The sequence below is a fragment of the Artemia franciscana genome, chromosome 9 (assembly GCF_032884065.1).
Source record: "Artemia franciscana chromosome 9, ASM3288406v1, whole genome shotgun sequence".
In the NCBI taxonomy this organism is placed as follows: domain Eukaryota; kingdom Metazoa; phylum Arthropoda; class Branchiopoda; order Anostraca; family Artemiidae; genus Artemia; species Artemia franciscana.
The window spans coordinates 10123563-10149968 of record NC_088871.1 but is presented as its reverse complement, the minus strand read 5'-3'; the positions used below and the strand labels follow the sequence as shown (position 1 = coordinate 10149968).

Below are 26406 nucleotides of genomic sequence, written 5' to 3'. Positions count from 1 at the left end.
CCATTTGGTACCTTCAAAGTCTTATTTGAGCCTCAGCGTCGGCTGACCATCTCAAAGATAGAGGGCAAACAAACCTAGATGTAGCCAACAGCTAATTTAAAAATTAGTGAGGCATAAATTAGTACTGTATCATTAACCAATGATGATGGCGAAGAAAAGAGGGACTAGAAGAAAGTAATCCGCACGGTGATGCTGATATGGAAACAAGTTTGCTCGTGGACATCTGCTTATTTTCTGAATAATGACAAATTAGGAGTGTAACGTTTAAAGCCATTCGATACCTTACAGATCATTTTGCGAGCATCAGCGTTGGCTGACAGTCTCAAAGACAAAGGGTCCATAAGTGGGTTTTCCGAGCATAATAAGGAACTTCAGAAGCTGCCAAATTACTCACATGATATTTCCTTAAAATTTTGGTAAAAAACTGAGAGGGGTTCTTGAATACACACACAGTTCAAAAACCTAACAAGAGGATAGTCTAAATTAAAAAAAATTATAATCTTTTACCAATTGTTAAGCAGACCACTGTCTATTCTATGTAACTACAGCATAAATAATATGTCCCCTGTGTCAGTGAGGTTTTTAATCAAAGCTGGTAGCACCACATGGAACTGCCGAAGGTTTCAAATACCTCAAATGACGTCTCCATAGAGCTGATTTTTGGCGTTTTCCTAGTAGCTATGCTAAAATATTTTAGGGACTGCTTTTTTCCTGAAGTTAAAAAGAATTCTGCTCTGTTTAATCAAAGCAAAAAATTCACAAGTTCTAAAGATACAAGTTTCACTAAAACCGAATATCCCTATCTTCGGCACAAAGAGGGAGTCATCACCTTAAATAAAGCTAGCGGTTCGTTCATTTATTTTTTCTTTAGCAATTTGGATGCTATAACTATTTGAGATGAAAAAAAATGAATGAGATTATGGTGTTAATACCTTTTGATTCAGAACAGTCATCGAAATAAAATCGTAGGGAAGCATATAACCCAAAAATTACTAGGATAAGGAACACTTTCGTAAAAAGTAACTATTTATTTTTCTTTAATCGCTTTGAATGCTTATGAAAACCTGAATGCTTCTGTTTTCGTTCTTGGATTTCTAGGAATTTCTTCTTGTTGTACCTGAAAAATAAATTTTGTTATTAAAAAAAAGTTAAGACCTCGGAAAACGCCTGCCAGCATAAGCTTCAAAAGCCAAAATATTGGGAGTTATAAAGGTGGTCAATTGGATATACCAACCGGTTGGCTATTTTTACCAGCCAATACATCCATATTTTTTACGATATTACGGAGCTATATTGAAAATCTACATTGTTTGTCAAGACACAATAACAAAAATAGGCAGCAACATTAGACATATTCCAAATTATGGAAATTTGCCAGGTGGTCAATTGGATATACCAACCGATTGGCTATTTTTACCAGCCAATACATCCATATTAATTACGATATTACGGAGCTATATTGAAAATCCACATTGTTTGTCAAAACACAATAACAAAAATAGGCAGTAACACTAGACATATTCCAAATTATGGAAATTTGCCAGATTCCATAATTTGGAGAATCAATGCAATAAGCGAGTAGGTGTACATACACCGTTGGCTAGCAAAAGTGGTGGATTTTTTTTAGGAAACGTGAAATAGTAGAGAATACGATGGTATGAAAGAAAAGAAAAATAGACCTCTCTAAAACATTCGCTGTCTCTTGTCTACTGGATAATACTAGCAACAGAGCCTATGGGAATATAACAGACGTGCACTGACCAAGTTCTATTTGGCTTTCTTTGATTATTCTATTCTTTTAGCTTCTCGGATCTATGGATCTTGTTTTTGGGGTTCCATGACTTAAGAGAGGTGAATTTAAAAGATTGGGATTGATAATTTTAGATTTTGCAAATCTTCAAGCTTCCATCTCGTACAGAAATAAGGGTTCTCACTAAAAAAAATTTCTAGTTCCTGAGTTCTGAAACTGAAAGAACTGCCCAGAAAGCTCTTAAATATACCATGTGTCCGTATTTCTCCGCATCGCTGCATTATCAGGCTTTTTCAATTGTGAGTCATTCCTTATTTTATCCCTCTTTGTTGCTTTTTTCCGTTTATTTAGCGTGTGTGTGTTACTCCATGTATTATACTATTGTTTAGTCTGGGTGAAAATTAAATAATAATACAACAATAATAATAACGTAGTATTTAAGTGTAAAACAGAGTTGGATTTGAAGGGATTTTTATTCCTTGTAAAAAGTGACAATTCATTATTAAAATAAATGGAGCAGGAATAAAATTGAGATTATAAAGGGAGTAGAGATATAAGGGACTTAAGTGCAAGGCAGGGACAATCTCATAAGGAGAATCGCCGACGAATTGACATTTCAATCCTCCCAGCATACGTGTCAGTAAACATGGCGGGATAAATAAAGCAGCAGAAATGCTAGGTCACTTTACCTAGCCTCTCCCCCCACAAAACTTTCCCTGAAAGTTCAAATCGACCCCCTAGCCGTGATATAAAACAGGATAGACTTGTAAAAACTACAATTTGGGAAATAATCATTTACGAAGAGAAGAGAAAGACGCCTGCCAGCAGAAGGTTCAATCCCCCCCCCTTTTTAGTCAAATTCTTTATCGACTTGTACGTATTTTTTGTCTAAATTTGTCTGTTTTTTAGACCACAGATGGAAATTGAACCTAATAAAGAAGGTGATTTCAATACTTCCAGAAAAAATAGATGCGGAACTAGAATCCACGACCCTGTGATTTAGTCTTAAAGATGACCCACTGCCGACTGAGCTGGTAAGGCGCTATGTCTATGTCTCCTCAAACTATCGATGGCATTGAAGCCCTGTTATTAGCCAAATGGTGATTGTGCGTTGAGCAATTACTCCTCAAAGCATTTGACAAACGGACACCTTCTGACTCCCTCTCCTTTGAAAACTTCTCACTCTGGGAATTACAATTAGAAGCCGATTCTTGCTTCTAACCCGGCATGAAGGACTACAATCTTCGTGTTTTCAATCCCCCTTCCCCTTTCTCAAAATATTTCTGAATTTCTTAAAATTGTTCATGCTTTCCCACAATTTACAGAAAATACTTGTCCTGACCTGGTCCCATGTCCCATGAGATCATCCATTTTTTCAAAAAAAAAGAAAACATACAGTAGGGATTCACTTGTCTTTCATTAAAAAAAAGAAACTATTTTTCTTTATTATTACCTTGACTAAAAATCAGCTGCGTTTGCTGCATCAATAAAAAAAATTCTTAAAATAAAATGAACACAAATAAATGAGTTTTAAACGTATGGTAAACAACAAAAACAATAGTTTATACAATCACACCACGTTCCTCTCTCGGATATAAATACATATATTTTCGTATTCATACTTTATAGTTTTATTTATTTTAGAATCCTTTCTATCCTTTAGAAGAATCTTCTATCATTAAGGATTGCTTTTTAGAAGTTAGCATCAGACATAAGCTAGCATTACATATTATCAATAACGTATTGATCTGGGCTTCTTAAACTTATTTTTTCATCCACAATCCCATTTGCGAGCTTCCTCGCGATCCCATATGGTGAAGAATTGATAAACAAAGGCATTTAGTTCATCCTTTCCAACCTTTAGTGCACACAGAAATCACAGCTTCGTTATATGACGAGAAAATTATTGGATTCAAATGAGATTTTGATTGTTGAAGAAAATAGCTTCTTCCCGAAAAAGCAGTTCACATAAAAAAATAAGCCACATCGCAATAAATTAGCCAAAATTTAAGCCGGCGGGTATATTCAAAAATTTTAACGCCAATCACTATCAAAATAAGCCAGTCTGGCGGAAAATAAGCCAAAATGGCAACACTGAGATGGGTGCCAATACTACACAAGTTCACATTACAATCACGTCAATGCTATTGAATCATTGTCTCGGTGTACGTGTGCGCGCGCATTCCAACCGTTCTTTCTGTGCAGGTGTGTGAGTGTAACTCTACATGAATACACATCTAGATGTTATAAAATAGTGTATTTGAATTTTTTACTTTAAAATCTTTTTACGACCCCAGAATTTTGCTACGCGACCTCATTTGGGGTAACGACCCATAGTTTGAGGAGACATGATATAGAAGGAAAAAAAATTTGTGTCTGAGGAGGATCGAGGGCCTACGATTGTCCGACTTGGTTAGCAACGAGAAGCTTCTGCAGCTCACAAAGCAGTCTCGGTTTTGCAGCCGAGCGAGCCTTACGATAGTTGGGCACCTGCTTCGAATGCCAGCACATCTACCTGCAAAGACGATCTACAACTTCCGCCCTATCAAAGCCGGTTGGAAGCAACCTCGCGGCCGACCGAAGAAACGTTGGTCCGACAGCCCGTCCGAGTTCCTGACGATGGCAAGCATCAGAGAGGGCGAAGAGCAAATGCTCACCATGGACCGAAGCGGATGGAGGAGGCAGACGTCACTCTCTACGCCAAGGAGCGCCCGGCAGGAGACATAAGTCAAGTCAAAAGCAAATTTTTTTCCCATTATTTACAGATTTTCATTGTATTTTATCCGCCTTGAGCCTATTGAAAAAAGTATCTTTGGATTCTGGCATCGACATAATAAGAAATTATTATAAATTTTCATTGATTTTATCCCCCTTGAATCTATGAAACAGTGATCCTTGATCCTAGATGAAAATAAGTTCCAGAAATTATACCACTAACCTGCCTCCAGGGCAATTTTTTATTATCTACAGTCTTTAATAGCCCCTTGATCCCACGATGCAGTGATCCTTGATCCTAGATGAAAAAAAGCTCCAGAAACCATACCACTCGCCTTCTCCCCAGCCACTTTTTGCATAATCTCCAGTCTTTGAGAACATATTATTCTCCTCGATCCTACTGAAAAGCGGGAAGAAAAATTACCTTTGGAAATGAGCATCAGACATAAGTTCATCCACAAGCGTCTTCTTCCTTTCCTTCTTTGGTATCCTGCTACTATAATAGTCAACAGGACTATCAATAATTGTGCCAACCTATAAAATATTTATTCATTATTTTATCTTCACTTCAGAGCCTTATTTTGTTTTTTTGTTTTTCACAAACTCGTTCTGGAATTTTCAAATGAAACAGGTTGTGCGAGCCTGACTGTGATACCGAGAAAAACAATAACTGATGGAAAAGGACCATTAAGTTCTGAAAAATATAAAAAAACGAGAAACGTTAAAAGTAGATTTTAGCGAGCAGAGAAAAAAAAGCAGCAAAAGTTTAAATTTCAAAAGATAAGTCTACAGGGCTATATACCATGATTCCCACTTGTACAATATTTTATCCATTAATTTTACTCACTTCAGAGCCATTAATGTATTTTTCTCATAAACCTGATGATGATTTTTTACTTGAACAAATTCTGCAAGCTTAATAGCAATGCCGAGCAGAACATTATTCAAATGACATGGACTATTAATTTCAAAGGAATTATTCGGAGAATGGACAACAGCTGATGTCAATAACTCCCGAACATCAACCGGTAAACTGAGTCATGCACATGTCGAATTTGATGTATTTCCTTGTTGAAATGCTTTTACCTAAGGCTGTGAGCACCGGCAGGGGGAGGGGGGAGGTCAACTGATTTATAGGATAAATACACAATGTACCAGGCAGAGAAAGGTAAGAACGTTAAAATGACATGCTCAGATATTTGCCTCCTTAAGAAGGTTTGCCCCGTGGTCTTTCTTTCTTTTACAAAGGGAGGAAAGACTTAATTCAGAGATTGAGCGACCACCTAGACTAGATGCCTATTTTGCCACGTGGTATAGGTGGGAGGAAAAAGGATATTTGATTTGGAAGGGGTTTACCTTTCAGTGGGAGTGTTATTTGCCTCAATACTCCGGAATATGGTTTCGATATGTATGTGGATTCATATGATTACACAAACATATGTGGGTTTTGTGAAGACAAGAAAAAACTTGTCACATTATTTGTATACTTTTGCATGTTGTTTCCAGATAGTAGGAATGTGAAGTGTAATTGAAAAGCAACAGTGTCAACCAGTTATCAAGGTTAATAGCCCCTTACGAGTCTTACAAAAAACGCAGATACTACATTTACAAGTTTACTGATATTGGCAGTACTAGCATCAGACTTAGAAGTGTCATAAAGTAACTCCTAGCCTCTATATATCATTTAGAAAGATTAAAAAATGTAAAATTTACAAATTTTGAAGATAATTATTCACAGTTGAAAAAATAATAATAAATAAGTAAAAAACAAGAAAAGAGGAAACAGGAGAAAAGAACAACGGGCATATCTTAGGTGGTATATTTTTTTCTTCCTCTCTTTCTATTCTTTCGATTCCTTCTTTTCTCTTCCCCTCTACTTTTTTTCATTATTTTACGTTATCGCAATTTAACGTTAAAAGCACAAAATGAACGAAAATGCCTTCTTTTTTACTTACTAGAGCATATGTTTTTTTAGGATAAAGAAACTTGAAACAAAAACATCATTAGCAGTGACATACCCCCCACTCTCCCTAGACAGTAAAAATTCGATGGGTATGATATAAGAAATGAATCGTAACACGTACTATTTTTAAAGAAAATAAAAATGCAGGTAAACTGGAAGTGACTCAGTACATCTAATAAATAGAAAACGTCCAGCAAGTGGCGAAGAAAAAAAATGTTTTATTTAAGTATTTATTTCAGAAATGTATTGAGACACTGTTTCCTAAAAAATATACTGAATCTTGAAATCGTAATAAAAAGGAATTTTATTAAAAGGGATAAAGGAAAATTTAAATGAAGAGGAACTTAAAAAAAAAAGAAAAAAAAAAACACACAACAGATCTTCCTAAAAAATAGAAACTTGATAAGTTAGATATAAATAATAAAATAGTACCTGAAAATATTTTGGAAGGACCTTCATATCGTTCTTCTTGTAGAATCTTTTCGGGTCCAGAATAGATCGCATTTGAATAATCTCCAAATCATTTTTCTTTTCCTCAGTCATTTCTGTCGCAGGCAAATTAAACCATTTCTGTCCCTTGGTCTTTTCCTTTTCCTTCTATATATAAACAAAAATATAACACAGATACAAATATTTCTAAATAAGATAATATATACAAAATAAAACACATAACAAAATAAAAATATATATATATATATATATATATATATATATATATATATATATATATATATATATATATATATATATATGTGTGTGTGTGTGTGTGTTAAATAGTTAAATATAACGTAACGATTAAGAAGATAAAGATAAAAAGAATAACTAATAAATGTTACACTCATAACACATCAATTAGCATCCAGGTTTTATTGGTTCATATTGGGAAGTCCATTGACAGCTTGACATTTTTTCAAGAAAATTGGCCTATTTGCTTTATATAGCATACAACTTTGGATCTTATATGAATTTCTGGTCCTACAAGAGGAGGGGAGACTTGCCCTCTAGCCTCCTCCTCCACGAAACAAAATTGGTAGCTAATTTCTTCAATCAAAGTTAAGATTCGTTACAAACGTTAATGAGAGGTAATTCAATCGTTGGACATCCTTTATTTCTTGACCTGCAGGTTTTCTCAACATGCACAGCAAGGAAAGGTGCTTCTCAATGAGAAATAACTCCAAAAAATATCCAGGGGGACAGAAACCTAGAGGGCACCGTTAGGGAGGCCCAGCACCCGTTATTTGTGGTGATTTCTGTTTGTTTTAAGATTGTCTTCAATGTTCGTGGTAATTTATGTTCGTTTTAGGTTAAATTTCCGCATTTATTATAGCTGCTGCTCGCCCGAATGAAAATTGATAAGAAAATTCATAAGAAAATTGATTGAAATTGAAAAAAAAGTGAAAAGTTTGATTTGTTTTTCGTTCTAGTTTCAAAGTTAGAGGACAAAAAAGCAATTATTTTCTAATTTAGCGTAATGTATAGTTTAATACAAACTTAATTCACCACTTTAGTTCACTAAAAATAAATTCAGATTTACAAACTATCCTCAAAAAAAGAAGGAAAAATTAAACGAGAAAAGTGCGGGGGCAAGCAGCCTTTAATTTTTCATCATAAAGCTACGTTTTAACATAGACCAGATTTCCCTTTGTTAACCAGACTTTGCGTTGCCTTATGAAAAAAAAAAATATATTCTTCATGTAGACAAATATTTGCTTCACGTCTATTTTGGATCTGGAGAGAACAACAGACCTTTGGTCAGTTGGAAGAAAAAGAAGAAGAAAACCCACAAAGAGCCAAGTAGAAACTGTTTCAGGGAGGGGGGTGTATTAAACAAAACAAAATATAAAAATCACCAAAAATATGTTTATATACATTTCTGTTAAGGTTTTGCGAGTCAGACAAACAAGGGAGGGGGGTCAAACACCTGTGAAAACAGGTACAACGTAATTGTATAAATAGTTTAAGTTAGGTAATAAAGCTCTGTGAGATTTAAATGTTTTCCTTAAACGTAAATAGAAGAAAAGATGAAGAAATAAATAAACAGTAGCTAAAAGTTTGAGAAATTCACTTTCCCAGACGGCATAATTTTGTTTTAAACAAATAAAAGCTTCCTGCTTATGCACTAGCAGAAAACCTGTATTGTAACTCCTCTTTTAGATTTGTATTTAAGGGAGTCTTTTCTGTCAGGATATTTTGTCTGAATATTTTCAGTTTAACATACCAGCCAAATTATGCATAGCGTTGTTACCTGGTCGCTTTTGCTTTATAAAAATAACCATCTCTTGTCATTATTTAGAATTTCATTATTTCTAGACAATCAGTATAAACTTTTGTTTGTCATGAAGCAGTACTCCTCAAATCTGTGATCTACGGAACAGCGTGGTCAATACAGGTTTTCTGCTCGTCTGTGGCTGAGTTTATTCAATCTTAGCATAATTAAATATTGTACCATTTGATTAGGATTCTATTAATGAAACTAAGGTGCTGAAAACATTTCAGCTCAAAAAGTAATTAATTTCACCATTTCATAGAAACCAACCAAATTTTGAAGACAAGATTTTTCTGTAATTATTGGTAGTTGTTTAGGAGATAACTATTTGAATTTGTTTTCTAGAATGCGCCTACGAAAGCAGTTTTCTTAGTTTTGGCATAGTGCCCATAACTGAGTAAATTCAGTTCTGCCAAAACTTGTCCAAAGAAAGGAGGGTTTAAATCCACATATACAACTTGGATTAAATTTCAATTCGTTCCAAAATTTTTACTTTTCTAATAAAGCTATTTGAAAACCAGAAGTGTAAAATTGTTCTTTTTGACCAAAATAGATTAATCATACATTAGCAAAGCCCAGGTTTAAACCAAGTGTAATAATATCAGCAAAAAGTCACACGAACAGTTAGAAATTTCAAAATTTTGACAAGCCTCCTTATCCCTACGGAGGGAAAGGTCTTGACTTGTTTATGTCTCTTCAAAATTCAATTATTTAATTTAAGATTAGTAGCTATAACCTGCCTAAACTCAGTAAAAAACTAAAGGTAGGTTGTCACAAACAGTGAGGCAGAAGCACTAAGTTCACGCAAAATAACTTCCTGGAACTGGTAATGTTCATTAAGTGAGTAAATTTAATCGCTCTTATGTTCACACAGGACAGTCTCTTATAAGACTGTTGTTGTTGTTGAGAAAAAAACAAACAATAATTTGCATGGCTCATACTGTTGTGTACATAAAACTGCTAGAAAATCCCCTTTTTATCTGATGAAAGCTGAACCTTTACAAATCTACAAATTTAAGACAAATAACTACAATTTCTCAATTTAAAGACTAAATGACCGTGACAAGCAAATAATGATCTGGTGTGAACATCAGGGGCATAATTTGCTACGGTGCAGGGGAGGGGGTAGCTACCACTCCCAGGCCCCGTTTTACCCCTCCCCCAGACCCGATCTTTACCTTTATGGTAATATATGGCTCATTCTTCAGTTTCCACTGTCATTTTCACTTGATTTGGGAAAATTGGCTCCGATTTTGCCCTACCCCCAGGATTTTGACGAAAATTGTGCCACTGGTGAACATGTGTGTGAAACTAGGGTAGATTAGTTTAACTTGCAATTCAAAGGCAAAATAACTCAAGAGTTTTACAAAATAAAAAAAAAGTTAATGAGGAAGTTTTTTCAGACAGACAATTACTGCCTTACAAACAAAGTGAATATTCCAGATATACACTTAATGGCTGTGATCAAAGAAATATAATTAAAATACTTAAACAATCTAACTCACTTAAAAACTTCTTGATAAAACAATACTGAACAAAAACCACAAACCAATTAGATAGAGCATTAGCTTCAAAACCTCACTGCTCGCCTGGATTATATTTTATTCGCCGTATTCAAAATTCTTATAAATAACAGATCAAAAAGGAATAAATTCTTTTATTAGACAGTAAAAAAAAAACAATCAAAAAATGCTGGATATTTTGATCACATATACAGTGACCATCATCAGCAGATATACTAAAATAAAGCAAATAAAACCAACGAAATATATACAAAATAAAATAATTACATATTATTAAATGCTCTCATCTTTTTCAACGCAATACCGGAAGCAACCTTTCTTGACTTCCTATTTTCCGGTTCATTAGCATTATTTGAATAAGCAGGTGGGCATAGGTCAAAATCATTGGGAGAAATGAACCTTACATTATCTGACCTCAGTAAATTGAATTTAAGCCAAATTCACCTGCATCTATATTCAAAGCTAGGTTCTTGAATAAAATTTTCTTAATTCCAATTGTTTCCATGAAAATCTGCTTTAGACCTCAGTCCCAAGAAATCAAAGACACATTATCAAACAAGATAAAATGTTCCGAAAATCAAAAATATGCTCCGAAAGATTGTTTTAAGGCCGACGAAATTTTGTTTTAAGGCTGACGAAATTAGAATCTTGAATCTCATTTTTAAATCCTTGTTAGTACTTCCCACATAGAAACTTCCACAAGTTTCTATGATCAAACATTGAAGTTTGATTCTTTCCAAAATTTAGAAAGCTACCCAAAGTTTTTCACTCAGCTCTGGAACATATGGAAAAGAACAAAATCTACTTCTATTGAGTTGTCTCTAAGACTTCCTTAGAAATCTCCAGAGACATTTTTCTTCTTTTTGAAAAAGTCTGGTCAATTAACCAATCTGGGTAATGGTCACTTATTAGTATTTCTCTCAGAAAAGATTACTCCTCCTCAGTAAATTCCGGAGAACAAATACTAAAAATATGGGCAGTTAAAGATATGATCAAACCAATTTTCACTTGGCGAGTGTGACCAGAGAAAAAAGACAAAAATCTATTGTTGTTAGTCGGTTTTCTGTAAATTTCAAAGTCCAGACTATTTTCATTCTTTAAAAGAAGAACAAGAAGAAAAGGAAACATCAAGAAAAGGAAATTTCCTGTCCTCTTCTAATTCTACAGTAAAATTTAAATCACTCCCCAAAAAATTAAGAAACACCGCTAAACTTTGTAATTCCTCCTCCCCATGTTTTCATACTGAAATTATATCATTCATATACCATATCCAGAAATTATGTTTTAAGAAATGCGAATCTAACGCTATTGTTTCTGTATTTTCAACAAAAATATTTGCTAATAATGGACTTAAGGGTGCCCCAATAGGTAAACCATTCGCCTGTTCGAAAAATTCCTTTTTGAATTGAAAAAAAAATAAGAGAACGTATTCCAGAACCTTACTAAATTCATAATTACGTGGACTTCCAGATCTGATTTACCACTAAGTCCAAATTTCTTTAGAAATTTGAGAACGTATTCCAGAACCTTACTAAATTCATAATTACGTGGACTTGCAGATCTGATTTACCACTAAGTCCAAATTTCCTAATAACTTTCTTTCAAGAAGAACTTCAGCTACTTTCACATCAATATTTGTATACATTGACATGATGTCAAAACTTGAGATCAACAAACTTGAAGAAATTTTCGCTTCTTTAACTAATTCTGAAGAGTCCAAAAGTGGTAGACAAAAGTGGTTTAAATACCGACACTAACCACTTGCTTAGAGCACTTGTCGGCGACTTTATACTAGATAAAATTAGCGTAATGGCAGATTCGGTTTATGGATCTTGGGAAGTCCATATAGTTTAGGGCACAAGGAACTGCGTGCTTACCATTTATAATAAAATCGAGGTGTAATCTTTCCTTTGTCTTTCAAACACTTAAACTTGTTTTTAAAATTATTTGTATATGAGTCTGTTGGATCATAAGAAAGCCTTTTGTAGGTTTTTTTCTTCCTTTAATAAAGTCCTTAATTTTGATTCATAGTCCTCAGTATCCATCACTACTGAAGTTGAAAAAGATAAGAGCACTAAATAATATGTAATTATTTTATTTTGTATATATCGTTGGTTTGATTTGCTTTACTTTAGGTATATCTGCTGATGACAGTCACTGTATGCAAATAAGAAAGTTTATTGGGAGGGAAAGGTCAAAGGCTGGTCCTTATTTTTGTCCTATGTGTGGAGGTTTAGATGAGAGCGTACATCACTTGATGTGTGAATGTGAGGAGCTGAGTGATTGGAGACTTGAAGTGTTTGATAGGAGGGGATTGTAATTTTAAGTGGTTGGTGAGTGTGTGTGTAGATGAGTGTTTTATGGGTATCAGAACTTTGGCACGATTCCTTCGTCTCGCGATGAATCATAGAAGTAGATTTCTGTAGGTTTATTTTGGGATGTGTGCAATTTCTTTGTAATTGTTCTTTGTTGATATATTTTGCTATGGCCTATGGGCTTGTAGCGCAAATAAATTCTATTTTATTTTATATGTGATCGAAATACCCAGTATCTCTATTGTTTTTCACTGTCTAATAAAAGGATTCATCCCTATTTGAACTGTTACTTATCATCACGGAAAGGCCGTATGGTCTTTGAAAATACCTATATTCAAATTCTTATATTTTATATGATGGAAAGGTATTGTGGTCTTTGTTATTATTTAACTCAAAGTTAATGAAACATTTTCAATCAATTGCTTCATATCAAGTGATCTGCCTTCACATTTGATAGAGAATAGAAAAGGTCTAGAAAACAAACCTTTTTATCCAGCAACTTTTTTCTTTTACTGACTTCAAGAGGCTCTATGGTCTTGATTTTTTGAAGATTTTCACCTTCTAGCTTTTTTAGGATAGAAGACATCCTTTTTCCTGAGAAAGAATCCACACCGTCGTTCAGGTATGATGTCACTGTTTCAGGTACATGTATTTCACTAGCCAATTTGAGACTAAAATTAAAGGATTAAAATACCCCATGAACAATATAATTTATCAATATAAGATTTATCTTATCACAAGGTTATAACTTAAAGCAAATTTTTGAAAATAAAGTAAATAAAATCCTTTTCATGGAAATTAAACTAACTGACTTGTTCTAGTGGCATTTCCAGCCCTCAGTATTTCATTGTTCTAGTGGCAATTCCAGCCCTCAGTGGCATTTCACTGGACATGATTATTAACAGATACCTGCTTCAGCATAGAAGAGAACAAGAGCTTCATGTACGTATTAGCTATTTAAAAGAATCTAATAAATTTGTCTTACTCCAAATAAAGGACCCCCAACCCATTCCAAAATGACTCTACAAAGATAATATTTCTTGAGAGAAGATGAGACCAGAATTGAGAGCCTCTGGAGCCCCTTCCTTGACTATATGTTCTAAGCTTGAAGTTGAAAGTCTTATGCCTCCCCAGATTTTAAAAAAGACATAAAAATTCTTGAAGATATGGAGAGATATGCTACCAAAGTGATATTTGCCATGCAGGAGCTTCCCTACCCAGCAAGACTGCCAAAGCTAAATCTCCCTATACTTGTTTACACGAGAAATAGAGGAGATGTCATTTTAGCCTATAAGCTAATGAGGGCTAATACCCTCCCTGCATTATTCCCTAAGGCTGGTGCCAACTCAAGAACTAAAGATCAACACCTGAAACTTGCCAAAAAGTCTACCATATATAGAATCCACACTCAATTCTTTTCATTACGAATTATCAACAGTTGGAACAAACTATCTAATGATACAGTTACAGCTGAATCCGTTGATGTTTTCAAACGAAGGTTGCATGCTGAGTGGTCCCCCGGAAAATGTAAACACAATTGGGATGCTACTGATCATGCAACAGCACCTGGTCACTAGAGAACTTTGAATACAACTCAAGTCATCATTCTGGAGCTTTACAAATAGAAATCCTTAGAATACTCCAAGCTGCAATTTAAGATGATTTGGTTGTTATCTGAATTCCAAAGTTTTAAGAAACAGCTTTGAGGTTCATTGTTTCATAAGCAAAAGCATAAAATTTGCGATCTAGAAGACCATACTTAATTTTCTATTCCAAGTATTTTGTTTATTTTTTCTCTTCAGTTCATTTTTGCTGTTTCGATACCTTGCTGCTGTTTTTCAACCAAAAGCTACAGTTTACTGTTGCTAATTAAGTCAGGACTAATCTAGTGACTAAGAAAAGGAGCAAGTTCAGGTAATAATCCTGACAAAACAAACTATTGCTTGTTTTTAGGGTTATCAATTATAAATGTTTTATTCACGATACACCATTGAAAGTTAATGTCATGAAGCCTATTGATGGCTCCAGAAAAGAATTGCCGTTTGCCATTACCAAAAGTACTTTTTGTCAAAAAATACTTTTTTTTCCTTATTTTTTTTTTTTAGATGTCCTTGTTGAAGTTTGTCTTTAGGTTCTATACTCAAACCAATTTTGCAGTGGCATTTCAAAATGACATCTATTATTTGTCAAAAACCTTTAGAAAACCAGATGTTGGAGGTAAACCTAATTTGAGATCACCAATGAATAGTCCAAATCAATTTATTGCAATTTTCAGTCAGATTTGGCAGATTTTGGCTGTATTCTTAGGGGAATAATGTTTGGCAAATGAATGACTTCCATTTTTTAAATAATAAAAAAATTTAACTTTTTCTTTATAGCGGAGCAAGCATATTTTTTTCTGGTTAGTATCTGATATTTTACCCTATATAATGTGTTAGAGGTCATTACTTGGTTAGAAAAAAAAATCCTCATTGGTAAATGTAAGCTGTTGTAAATTTACAAGCAAAAGCACCATAAATCTGATGAAATATTCTTAAGTGATTACCTCCCATTAAGGCTCCTCATAGGAAAACCACCTGCCTAAATAGGTTTCGACACTTCAATTTCCTTACCCAGCGAGGTGGAGCATCTACCATAAAGCTCTTTTATTGTATTCCTATAACCTTATAACCTATATACAATATATATATATATATATATATATATATATATATATATATATATATATATATATATATATATATATATATATATATATATATATATATATATATATATACCAATATAACCTATATACCACCTGCCTAAATGGGTTTCAACGCTTTAATTTCCTTACCCAGCGAGGTGGAGCATCTACCATAAAGCTCTTTTATTGTATCCCTATAACCTTATAACCTATATACCACCTATATATATATATATATATATATATATATATATATATATATATATATATATATATATATATATATATATATTTATACCTATATAACCTATATACCACCTGCCTAAATGGGTTTCAACGCTTTAATTTCCTTACCCAGCGAGGTGGAGCATCTATCCTAAAGCTCTTTTATTGTATCCCTATGTCATGTGAAACTTGTAAATTTACAAGCAAAAGCCCCTTAAAATTTGATGAAATATTCTAAAGTGATTACCCCTCATTAAGGCTCCTCAGAGGAAAACCACCTGCCTAAATAGGTTTCGACCATAAAGCTCTTTTATTGTATCCCTATAACCTTATAACCTATATACCTCCTATATATATATATATATATATATATATATATATATATATATATATATATATATATATATATATATATATATATATATATATATATATATATATATATATATATATATATATATATATATATATATATATATATATATATATATATATATATATATATATATATATATATATATATATATATATATATATATATATATATATATATATATATATATATATATATATATATATATATATATATATATATATATATATATATATATATATATATATATATATATATATATATATATATATATATATATATATATATATATATATATATATATATATATATATATATATATATATATATATATATATATATATATTAAATTTTAAGGGGCTTTTGCTTGTAAATTTACAAGTTTCACCTGACATAGGGATACAATAGAAGAGCTTTAGGATAGATGCTCCACCTCGCTGGGTAAGGAAATTAAAGCGTTGAAACCCATTTAGGCAGGTGGTATATAGGTTATATAGGTATATATATATATATATATATATATATATATTGTATCCACCTATATATATATATATATATATATAGTCCCCTTAAAATTTGATGAAATATTCTAAAGTGATTACCCCCCCATTAAGGCTCCTCAGAGGAATACCACCAGCCTAAATGGGTTTCGACGCTTAAATTTCCTTACCCAGCGAGGTGGAGCATCTACCATAAAGCTCTTTTATTGTATCTCTATGTTAGGTAAAACTTGCGAAATACCTGCTTACTAGTAAAATTATTCAAAAATACCTACAAAATAAGATTAGCACTATCCATATTAGAATCCCATAAGTCAGTGAAACCTAAATAAAAACTGGAACAAAGACAGGCTTTGCAGGGTGGAGGTGGGTTATAAAACAAAGTGCTTTATTGACTTCTAGAACTAATTATAAATTTAAATCCTTTCTAGCCGGTCCGGAAACCCTGTATATACACAAATCTCAAAAGAAAAATGAAAGAGAAATTGCATTAAAATATCCATCATTATTTCTTGATAATTTTTTATATTTACCTAAAAGTTCATTCTTATTCTTAGCTGTAATTTGTCCTGTGAGCTATCTGGCAAAACACTTTCGGCTCAGCCAAAGTGGCATACGAAGTTGAACTGGGATCGTGCTAATGTCCCACTATACCTTGCTACGCTAACTGCTTTACTGTCGACCATAAAAGTGCCATATCACCTGCTGCAAACGTCAGTTTCCTCGCCTTCAAGTAGAGTTGACCTAAATTGCTATTATTATCAAATTGTCAATTGCCTTAAATCAGCTTCCAAAGCTGCAGTGCCTGTGAATAAAGTTAGGATTGGTACAAGAAAGCCTAATTGGAAAGTTGATCCTGAAGTAAAACGTGCCAAGCAAAAAGCCAAATTTTGGCTACGTATGTGGACCGACGGTCACATGACCACGTATGTGGTCGTTCATGTGACCAACCATCGTCCGGAGCTGTTTTCTCTGTGAAACAAAAGTGCAAACTTGAATATAAGGCCAGTTTGAAGAGAGCACGCTTGAATGCATGGCCAGGCCCCACCTATAAGGCCTCCTGGAATAAGGTTATTAATAGTGAGAAATGTTCCCCATCTACCCTATCTTGTCTCCAGCTAGCTAATTTTGTTGATCATTATAAGCGTGTGTTCAGTGTATTTAATAGTTTTCTTCAGTCTTTTTATTATAAGTTGCTTAAACCGCTTTTACCATATCATCTCCTGCAGGCTCATGTCCAGCCTGTAGCAATATCTGCAATTAGCCGGGCTTTGAGAAAAATTAAGCGTTCAAATAGCCTTGATGGCGACGGCCTTTCTTACCGATTTTTCGCTTATGATTGTCCTGCTCTACTTAACCATCTACAAATATTTTTCCGGTCTTGCTTAGCACAGTCGCTTATTCCTGATAGTTTCCTTCGTGGCCGTGTAACGTCTATTCAAAAGCGAGGCAAGGACCCCACGTCATGTGTGAATTACCGTCCCATTACAGTATCGTGTTTCTTAAGTAAGTTGCTTGAACATTTGTTACTACCAGAAATTGAGTCGAATTGTGATTTTACGCCTTTTCAATTTGGTTTTCGGAAAAGTTTCGGTTCCTCCCATGCACATCATGTTTTAAGCCAACTCATGAAAGATGCCGTAAAAACTAAAATGTCTTTATACTGTCTTACTGTTGATATTTCTGGAGCTTTCGACAATATTGTGCACTCTCAGGCTCTATTTTCCCTTGCATCTTCAGGTGTTAATCCTTACATACTAAGTTTATTGTCTTCTTAGTATTCAAAGTCTAAAATTCAAGTTACCTGGAATGGCCAAATATCTGACCCGGTAAAAATTAATAAGGGAGTTCGGCAAGGTGCCGTATTGTCTCCTAGTATATTTAAATGCGTGCTTGCATCGTGCCTGCGTTCCCTTAGAAGTTCTGTGTTTTACGGTAATATTGGTTTGTCTTCTATTGCATATGCAGATGACGTTCTTCTTGTTGCCCGGACTCGCCGTGGATTGCTTTCAAATTTTACTATATTAACCAATGAACTAAGATTGGACTGTCAGTTAATGCGTCTAAATGCGAGTTTATTTGTTTTAATAACCCTTATGCAGTCGCTCCATTCGTTACTGGGACTGCAGTTCTACCATGTTCTTCTTTAGTTAGTTGGCTTGGTCTATGTTCTGGCCCAACACTTTCCACTACCTGTTCATCCCTAGTGAATCAAGCCGTGAAAAACCTACGCGTCGCTTACGGAAAAATATCCCCAAACAAAAGCCGTTACAACCGCAATGGTTTGTGCATGATTTATAACGCTTATTGCGCCCCTGTGCTTGTTTTTATCAGGCATGGCTCATCTGTTTCGTAAGAAAGATCGATATACTCTACGTACGGCTTATTTCAGATATTGCAAATTCCTCCTGCGGCTTCCTATACGGCACCGAAACAAAAAAATAATTGCTCGATTTGGTTTAATTGATGTGCCTTCTCGGATTCGGTCTTCTAGTGATGATTTATGTAAAAAGACTATCAACTTCATTCACGTTTATGACCCTCTGCAGCCTTTTTTCCATATTGATACTGGTTAATTAGTCCATGTTGTCTTTTTTTAGTTTGAATTTTTTTTTTCTTTGCTGTTTATCGTTTTTGTTTATTTATAATACTCTGTACTTTGTGTTTTTTATACTTTTACGGGTAATAAAGTTCATTCATTCATTCATTCATTATACAGAAAACTATTAAATTGCCAACTAATTTTATTAGCAGAAAAGCCTCTTAAGATCAATTTTTGGCTAAGCGTTTGACATCTATTTTTAAAATTTGTGTACTTACTGCAAGTTCTTGCATACCTAAATAGTTGGGAATAAAAAGCTAAATATGTGATATTTGAATTTATATTACATTCAAGGAATGGGAAATTAATTAATTCAAATTAAAATCGTCAGTTCTATTATACATCTCAAAAACTAATTTATTATTATCCAAAATATTTATTAAAATCTATAAAATTGTCATATTGTCCTGTCCCATAGCTAGGTCCTAGAATTAACTCTAGTGGATAATTATTTTTTTGAAATCACCATAAACTCAGTGCAATTTATCACCAAAAGGTAATCCAAATATCTTTTATTGTTTGAAAAAGAATACTTTTAAATTAATTGGGTTACTTTTATTTATCATATATTCATACTCTAGTTTATTTAAAAACAGGTCTGCTATAAACAGACTAGCATTACTGCCCATAGGAATGCATATAGTTCGTTCATATAATTTACCATTAAACCTTATCAAATTATTGAACTAAATAAATTCTAGTAAATCATACATCAGGTCCAAGCTATAACATCTTGAACTAATAGTACTATTACAGAAATTAGTCCATCAGGCTTTTTTATTAAAAGAATCAATTTTCAAAAATTCATATAATACAAAAGAAAATATTTGTTAATGACTGTTTTCAATTTTTTGAGTACTAAATTAAGTGAGAGATTTGTATACAGTCCAGTGAAATCAAATGAATCTACTATTTTAGCTAAAACACACTCCAGTATGGATTGAAGTTAGAATTTTTTTTTAATTCAGAGTAATATGCTTTAAATTTTATTTCTAATTTTCCCTAAAATCAAAGCTAGGTCACTGGCCACAATTCTTGTTGGACACCTTGCTGTCCCAGCAATTTATTTGAATTGACTTTATATATTATTATTATTTTTATTTATTATATACTATTATTAGATATACTATTAGATATATTATATACTATTATTACATACTATTATTATTTATTATATACTATTATTTTTTATTATATACTATTATTATTTTGTGCACTAGTCAAATTCAGATTCATCCAATTTTGAAAACTTTCTTTAATAATTTTCTCCTTCTTGCATCATTTACCAATAAATAAATTTATATCATTATTCAACCCACTAATAATACTTGCTGGCTTCATGTGGTAGGAAAGATGGAGTTTAGATCCAATTTTCGTTATATTTTGAAGATCAAGTTGTTTTGTACAAATCCCTTGTAACATGTTTTTACAGACTACACCTATGCACACACAAAGGGATGGGGGGATCTCACTCCCAACATTGGTCAGAATGAAACCAAAATATCGAACTACAAAAACATCAACTAGCAATTTTTTTTGCAAGTTCAACCACCCTGAAAAAACCCTCTCATATCTGCTGAAGGGATAAATCTATCTATACTTCTGTAATTCCAATTATGGTGGCTTGGAAGAATGTTGAAAAGGGGAATATTAACTACAGTTATGACTATACCTTTTGATATTCTGCTTCTTATAAACTTCAATTTCACTTTTCTCTTCATTTTCTGGAAAGAAAAAAATGTCTCAATGAGAGGAAGACAACATGGGATATTTATCAATCTGTATGGGCACAGCTACAAAAGAATCTATTTGAAAGCATGTAAAAAAAAACAACACGGAAATAAGTGTAACACTTGACCTTGTGATTGAAGTGTTGGAGACATAGTAATATCAGATATCATACACAAAAGTATAACAGTAGTAATTATTATATAAACCAACATCTTCTGACCTGCTTGTTTTAGATTATCAATGCAATTTAAGTCTTGTGAGTAATATTTGAATCATACTTAAATTGCAACAGTTAACAAGGAAACAAAAAGGAATATGAAAGCTTATATTCCAATAGCTGGCACAAAAAAAAACTTTTGGTCATATAGCTTAATCACTACCCCTTTATTAAAAATTTTGGATAAAAATGGGCTTTTTATGTCTTAATCCCCCTCCCTTATCTTAGGAGAAGTCCCTGTGCACTCCTCCTTCTGAGGGTTAGACCTTTGTAACTTATGAATATCATGATTCTGTAAGTAAAGCCTATGCTGACAATACTTTTGGTTGTTAATTAGAAGTACAATGGAGGAGATAATTGTTGTATCCAGCAAACTAGCCTTTAGTTAAAATTGAATAAGAAATGATAAGCAGCAAGATTATCTTTAAAACAAAAGCCAAATCACAAAAAGAAAAGCGCTGCTTCCTTTAGTCCTACTGAAATTTAAACAAAAATATACCTTCTGTCAGCAATCATCCACCCTAGCATGATTTCCCCATAGGCTTATGTAAGAAAAACAGCCAGAAATCACCACAATGTGCATGCAATGACAAAGGGCTTGCCAGAGCACATATTTAATAAATACATATATCAAGAAAGATAAAAAACAAATAGGATAAAATCCTACTCAAGAGAACTATCAAAATATATATATATATATATATATATATATATATATATATATATATATATATATATATATATATATATATATATATATATATATATATATATATATAAAAGTTCTTTATAAACGCAAAATAAGAATAAATGACCAACTGTTGTCTTTTATTTCAAACTCTTACCCAAGTCTAGTGGCAGCACACCTGCCATGAATATATGACAGCTCAAATAATTGACAAAATATTGCAGAGAAAGACACAGCTTGTAAGCGTAAATTTGATTATAAGAATATAAAGAAAAACAAGATGCCACTAAACAAGCTTACACATCAGTTGATTGCAAAACTCATCCTACTTTAAATGATCATAAAAGTTTGCTTATCTAATTCCTTAAAGGGCAATGCTCCATCGTACTTCACCCTGATGGATAATTTTTCAGCTTAAAATAAATTTATATAGGTAAGTAGTTGAGCTAGGTGAACTAAACTTTCAGGAATTAATCCAGGGCTTTAATGACCCCCTGAGAAAGTAGTCTGGAATACTTACATCCATGACCTCTCTCTAAAGGGTGCTGACCTTTTAAAACCTTAAGTTGTGAAGATAAAACCTTGGGCAATAGTTCTACTGCTAAAATGAGACCCATTTACTCAATTCTCATTTATAAGGCTTTAAAATTGTTCTTCCATTCATGAACAAGAGCTAAGAGCTTATATGGCACTTGTGACAAGGTCAGAAGAGCCAAGAGCTCATATGGTATGAGCTCTAGCAAAATTCTAAGAATCAATAAATTGCTTTAAAAGGAAAATCAGAGGCTTAATGCCGGTCAGGATTTAAAATAAGAGCTCTGATTCACAAGGTCCTTCTAAATATCAAAATTCATTAAGATCTGATCACCTACTCGCAAGTTAAAAATACCTCAATTTTTCCTCTCTCTTCAGCTCCCCTGATATTCTAATTGGGGAAAACAACTTTTATCAAGTCAATTTGTACAGCTCCAGGTTAAAAGGTTGTACAGCATTCCAGGGTGAGGCTAAAAATACCTTATTTTTCTGATTTTTTAGAATTAACCCTCCCCCATTCCCCCAAAGAGAGCGGATGTCTTGGTTATGTCAATCACCCATCTAGGACTTGTGCTTATTTTTCCCACCTAGTTTCATCCCATTCCCTCCACTCTAAACGTTTTCCAAGATTTTAGGTCCCCCCTCGATTCCCCTCAACAGCACCAGATCCAGTTGGAATTTAAAATAAGAGCTCTGAGACATGATATCCTTCCAAACTTCAAATTTCATTAAGATCCAATCACTCCTTTGTAAGTTAAAAATACCTCATTTTTTCTATTTTTTCTGAATTAACCAGCCCCCCACTCTCCCTCAGTTGGTCAAATCAGTAAAACGACTATTTCTAATTTAATGTGGTCTGGTCCCTGATACGCCTTCCAAGTCTCATCATCCTAGCTTGCCTGGAAGTGCCTGAAGTAGCAAAACCAGGACTAGACAGACAGACTGACAGAATTTGCAATTGCTGTATGTCAATTGGTTAATACCAAGTGGCATAAAAAAAACCCTTGATGGGCCTTAAAACTGTACTGGAATAAATGAAAATAAAAGTTTCAAAATTAAAGTCACAAAAAAAAACTGAAAACCCAAAAAGTAAAATAAAACACTTCTTTTCAAGTTTAGACAAGTAGACTGGTATCTATTGAATTTTCTAAGCCCCAGAAATAAGGAAAAGGTAGAGAGAGTAGCTTAACAATATCCTCCTAAGGTATATTTTAGGCCTGGTGAATAGAATTTCACTAGAAATTCTATTCACCTAACTCAACTACTTTCCAATATAACTAATAGCTCAACACCTAGAACTGTGCCCAAATTAGGAAGGTGGGGATGTAGGAGCTTGAAAGCTCCTTCTTGTGTAAACCTTATAAATCAGGATTGAGCAATGAGGCTTAAAACCCTTCCTTTATGTCTTGGTTTAGCAGCACATCTATTTCTCAATGTTTTACTTTTGTAACACAAAGACTGTGAAAGGTCATTAAAGGACAGCCCCTTTTACAGGTGGAATGGGTTGAGCTAAGTATTTCAAAATGACTGATCAGGGGAGCATTGAGGCTATAGATTCATTTTTCAGAATTTCATTCACCTTCATCGGCTAGTGTCCACAACAGACAAAAGCCCCTTGTCTATAATTTTATGTATATCCCTGTTCTGCATGTCTATGCTAAAACGTCTAGGCCTGGCCTATGATTGTTTGAAAGAAGTATTAAGAATGTTTATGTTTCATTCAAATTAACTCCTGTGCTTAAGGTTTATTATCAGGGTGATAAGAGGTGTGGTAAGTCTATAGACTCCCATAGGGATTCCATAGCTGACATAGGCAGGGGACAAGGGGAACATACTACTTAATTACTTTGGTACTTGCAGACAGGCCCCACCTAATATTCTTCTGAAATGTTTCTCTGATGCTCAATTTAAAAAAAAAAAATATATACAAAAGTATGATACAAATATAATATTTTAAAAACAAACCTTTTAAAAAGAGGAAAATAATGAAAGGAACATGACAATCTAACTAATAGAAATATTATGCATATTACAAAGTATTGATAACATACTTTTAGGTTTTCCTTTTAGAATATATGTGTTATTTGAGCTATATATAGGACCAACATGGAAGCAGGGGGGAGGGGAATGAATTTGCAAGGGAAATGATTAATTTATTGAGAAGGAGCATTTAAAAAGAATGTCAGTTATATAAGCTTGTATATATTTACCAAAGGTTTGTCAACTCATGTGTGCATTTTTTAGCTACTGAAGCTAGCTAAACATAAAAAGATTTACCATAATTATAAAAGAGAGGGATACATCACTTTAAGACATTTCCTCTTGTTATTATTTTTTTTTCATGCATCTTAAATCATTGCTGAAGAGTGGATCAGGATGTAAAATAATCTATTAGCCTAGAATTACATCTACTGCAAAGGAAACATGTTAAGAAAAAAAAGTAAATTTGTAGTTGCCAATATAATTTAGCAAGGATGAAAGTAAATATATGTCTTGATACTTTTTTATGCTCTTTCATAATTAAATTAATACTTCCAGGGGATACTACATTTTGAGCCCTTAATGGGGCCCTACATATAAAATAGTTCATAGCAACCAACAAATTAAAAACATGCTTTAAAAAAATGTCTAGCAAGAAAAACTTGCCATTTGTAGCTGATTCACAATTGGTTTTTAATATCTTTCTTAGTCTTATTAGCAAATAGGCTTATTACTTTAAAACAAATTTGCAAGAATAAGAAAAAAAAATCTAACCCCTTGAAAATGATATTAGAGCAAATCTGATCTCATTTTTGAAGGGTATTGACTCTTTTCAAAAGCTTCTGCACATGGTATTTGCTTTCATTCTAGAACTTTACTATTAAGACTAATTAAATTCATAACTATCATTCTTAAATCAGGTACAAATGACAATTTTTTTTCTTGCTCATCAGTTTTGTTTAAAACACATTTTAAAATGTTTTGTTACTATGGGCTGTTTTAAAGCCTTTAAGGGATCAAATGTTATATCTGCAAAAAGTAATTATTTAATTATGAAAGAGAAAAAAGACATCAATTGCTCTGTTCTCTTTTATCCTAGCTAACTTATGCACCAACAACAGCTTTACCAAGAAAATAATTCTGACTTTGTAATCTGCAGAAGAATTATAGGCTAGGCCTAGGCTAAGTATAGGCTTGTAGTCCCAATCTATAGACTAAAGTATGTTGCAAGAAGGTATTTTGAAGTACCTACTGCTACTTCTTCTCTTTCTAGAGGGCCCTGACCTTTGAATCTTTTGTTATACACATGAAACTTTGTAAAATAGATCTTTGTCTTAAATGAAGCACAACAAAACTATTTCAGCTTCAAAGCTTTGCTCAATCCTAATTTCTGAGCTTTCAAAGATTGACAAATACTTTTCTTAAATTTAGAAAAAACTCACTGATATGCCTAAATTCTAATCAAACAACCTTACCTTAGACATTAGATCAAGTAGACCTTAGACCTTACTTAAACAATAGGAATTGCATTTTCAGAAATAAAATCATGGAAAAAGAAACTGATAACTGAAAATTCAGTGTTGTTTTCTCAAAGGTTCAATAGTCATTGACCTGTGTAGTAGCCAAATTCTAAGACTTAGAGATAGGAAGATGGTTAACATGGAAGATTGGTAATACCTTCCCAGAGTATGTTTTGGCCCAGGATTCATTAATATAGGCTAAGTTTCATTTTCCCAGCCTATCCCCTTTCCATGATAAGCATAATTCTTCTGCATATTAGGCTATGAAGTAAAAACCGTTTTTTTTGAAAATGTTCCTTCTCAAAAGCCCTAATTCAAGGCTTGGGTCTATGCCTAAGATAGCCTAATATTGGATTATCAACTAATTTATCATATTTGCATGGTCCTTGTAAAAATAAGACTGATTCAAACTATAGCCTAGCCACAAACAAAATAAATAAATTAACCTTCATCAGAAGAACCACTGTCCAATGATATAGGATAATAATTCATAGTTTTTATGACTAACGACTAGCGATCCTTCTTTTTCAACAAATGAATGCTGATCAGCCAAGTCCTTTCTATTCACAAAAAAAAATTAGTTACTTTTATTCTGTATCTTCTCCAATTCATAGATGTCATTGCAAAAATTGTTTTTTCTACGCTCCATTTGTTGACTCACAATGTTTGCTAACAATTTTCCCTTAGGCCATGGAAATAGAAGCGTTAGTTACAAAAAGATAATGGGAAGTTGAAAAAGAGCTCAGAAAAAAACTCAGCAAAACCAACTGGGATACTTATTTCAAAAGATTTTTATAGAAAACCGACAAATTAGTACT

General features: G+C 33.2%; 1 protein-coding gene across 1 annotated transcript; it reads right to left on the bottom strand.

Moving 5' to 3' along the window:
- Positions 1–1008: 1008 nt before the first annotated feature.
- Positions 1009–26195, bottom strand: LOC136030979 (deoxynucleotidyltransferase terminal-interacting protein 2-like). Its single transcript, XM_065710133.1, has 6 exons — positions 26035–26195; positions 20591–20642; positions 13017–13203; positions 6861–7025; positions 4890–4999; positions 1009–1117 (listed from the first exon to the last, which is right to left on the bottom strand). Exons 1-6 carry the CDS (start codon positions 26078–26080, stop codon positions 1024–1026), a joined length of 654 nt encoding a protein of 217 aa, XP_065566205.1. The 5' UTR covers positions 26081–26195; the 3' UTR covers positions 1009–1023.
- Between the last annotated feature and the right edge of the window lie 211 nt (positions 26196–26406).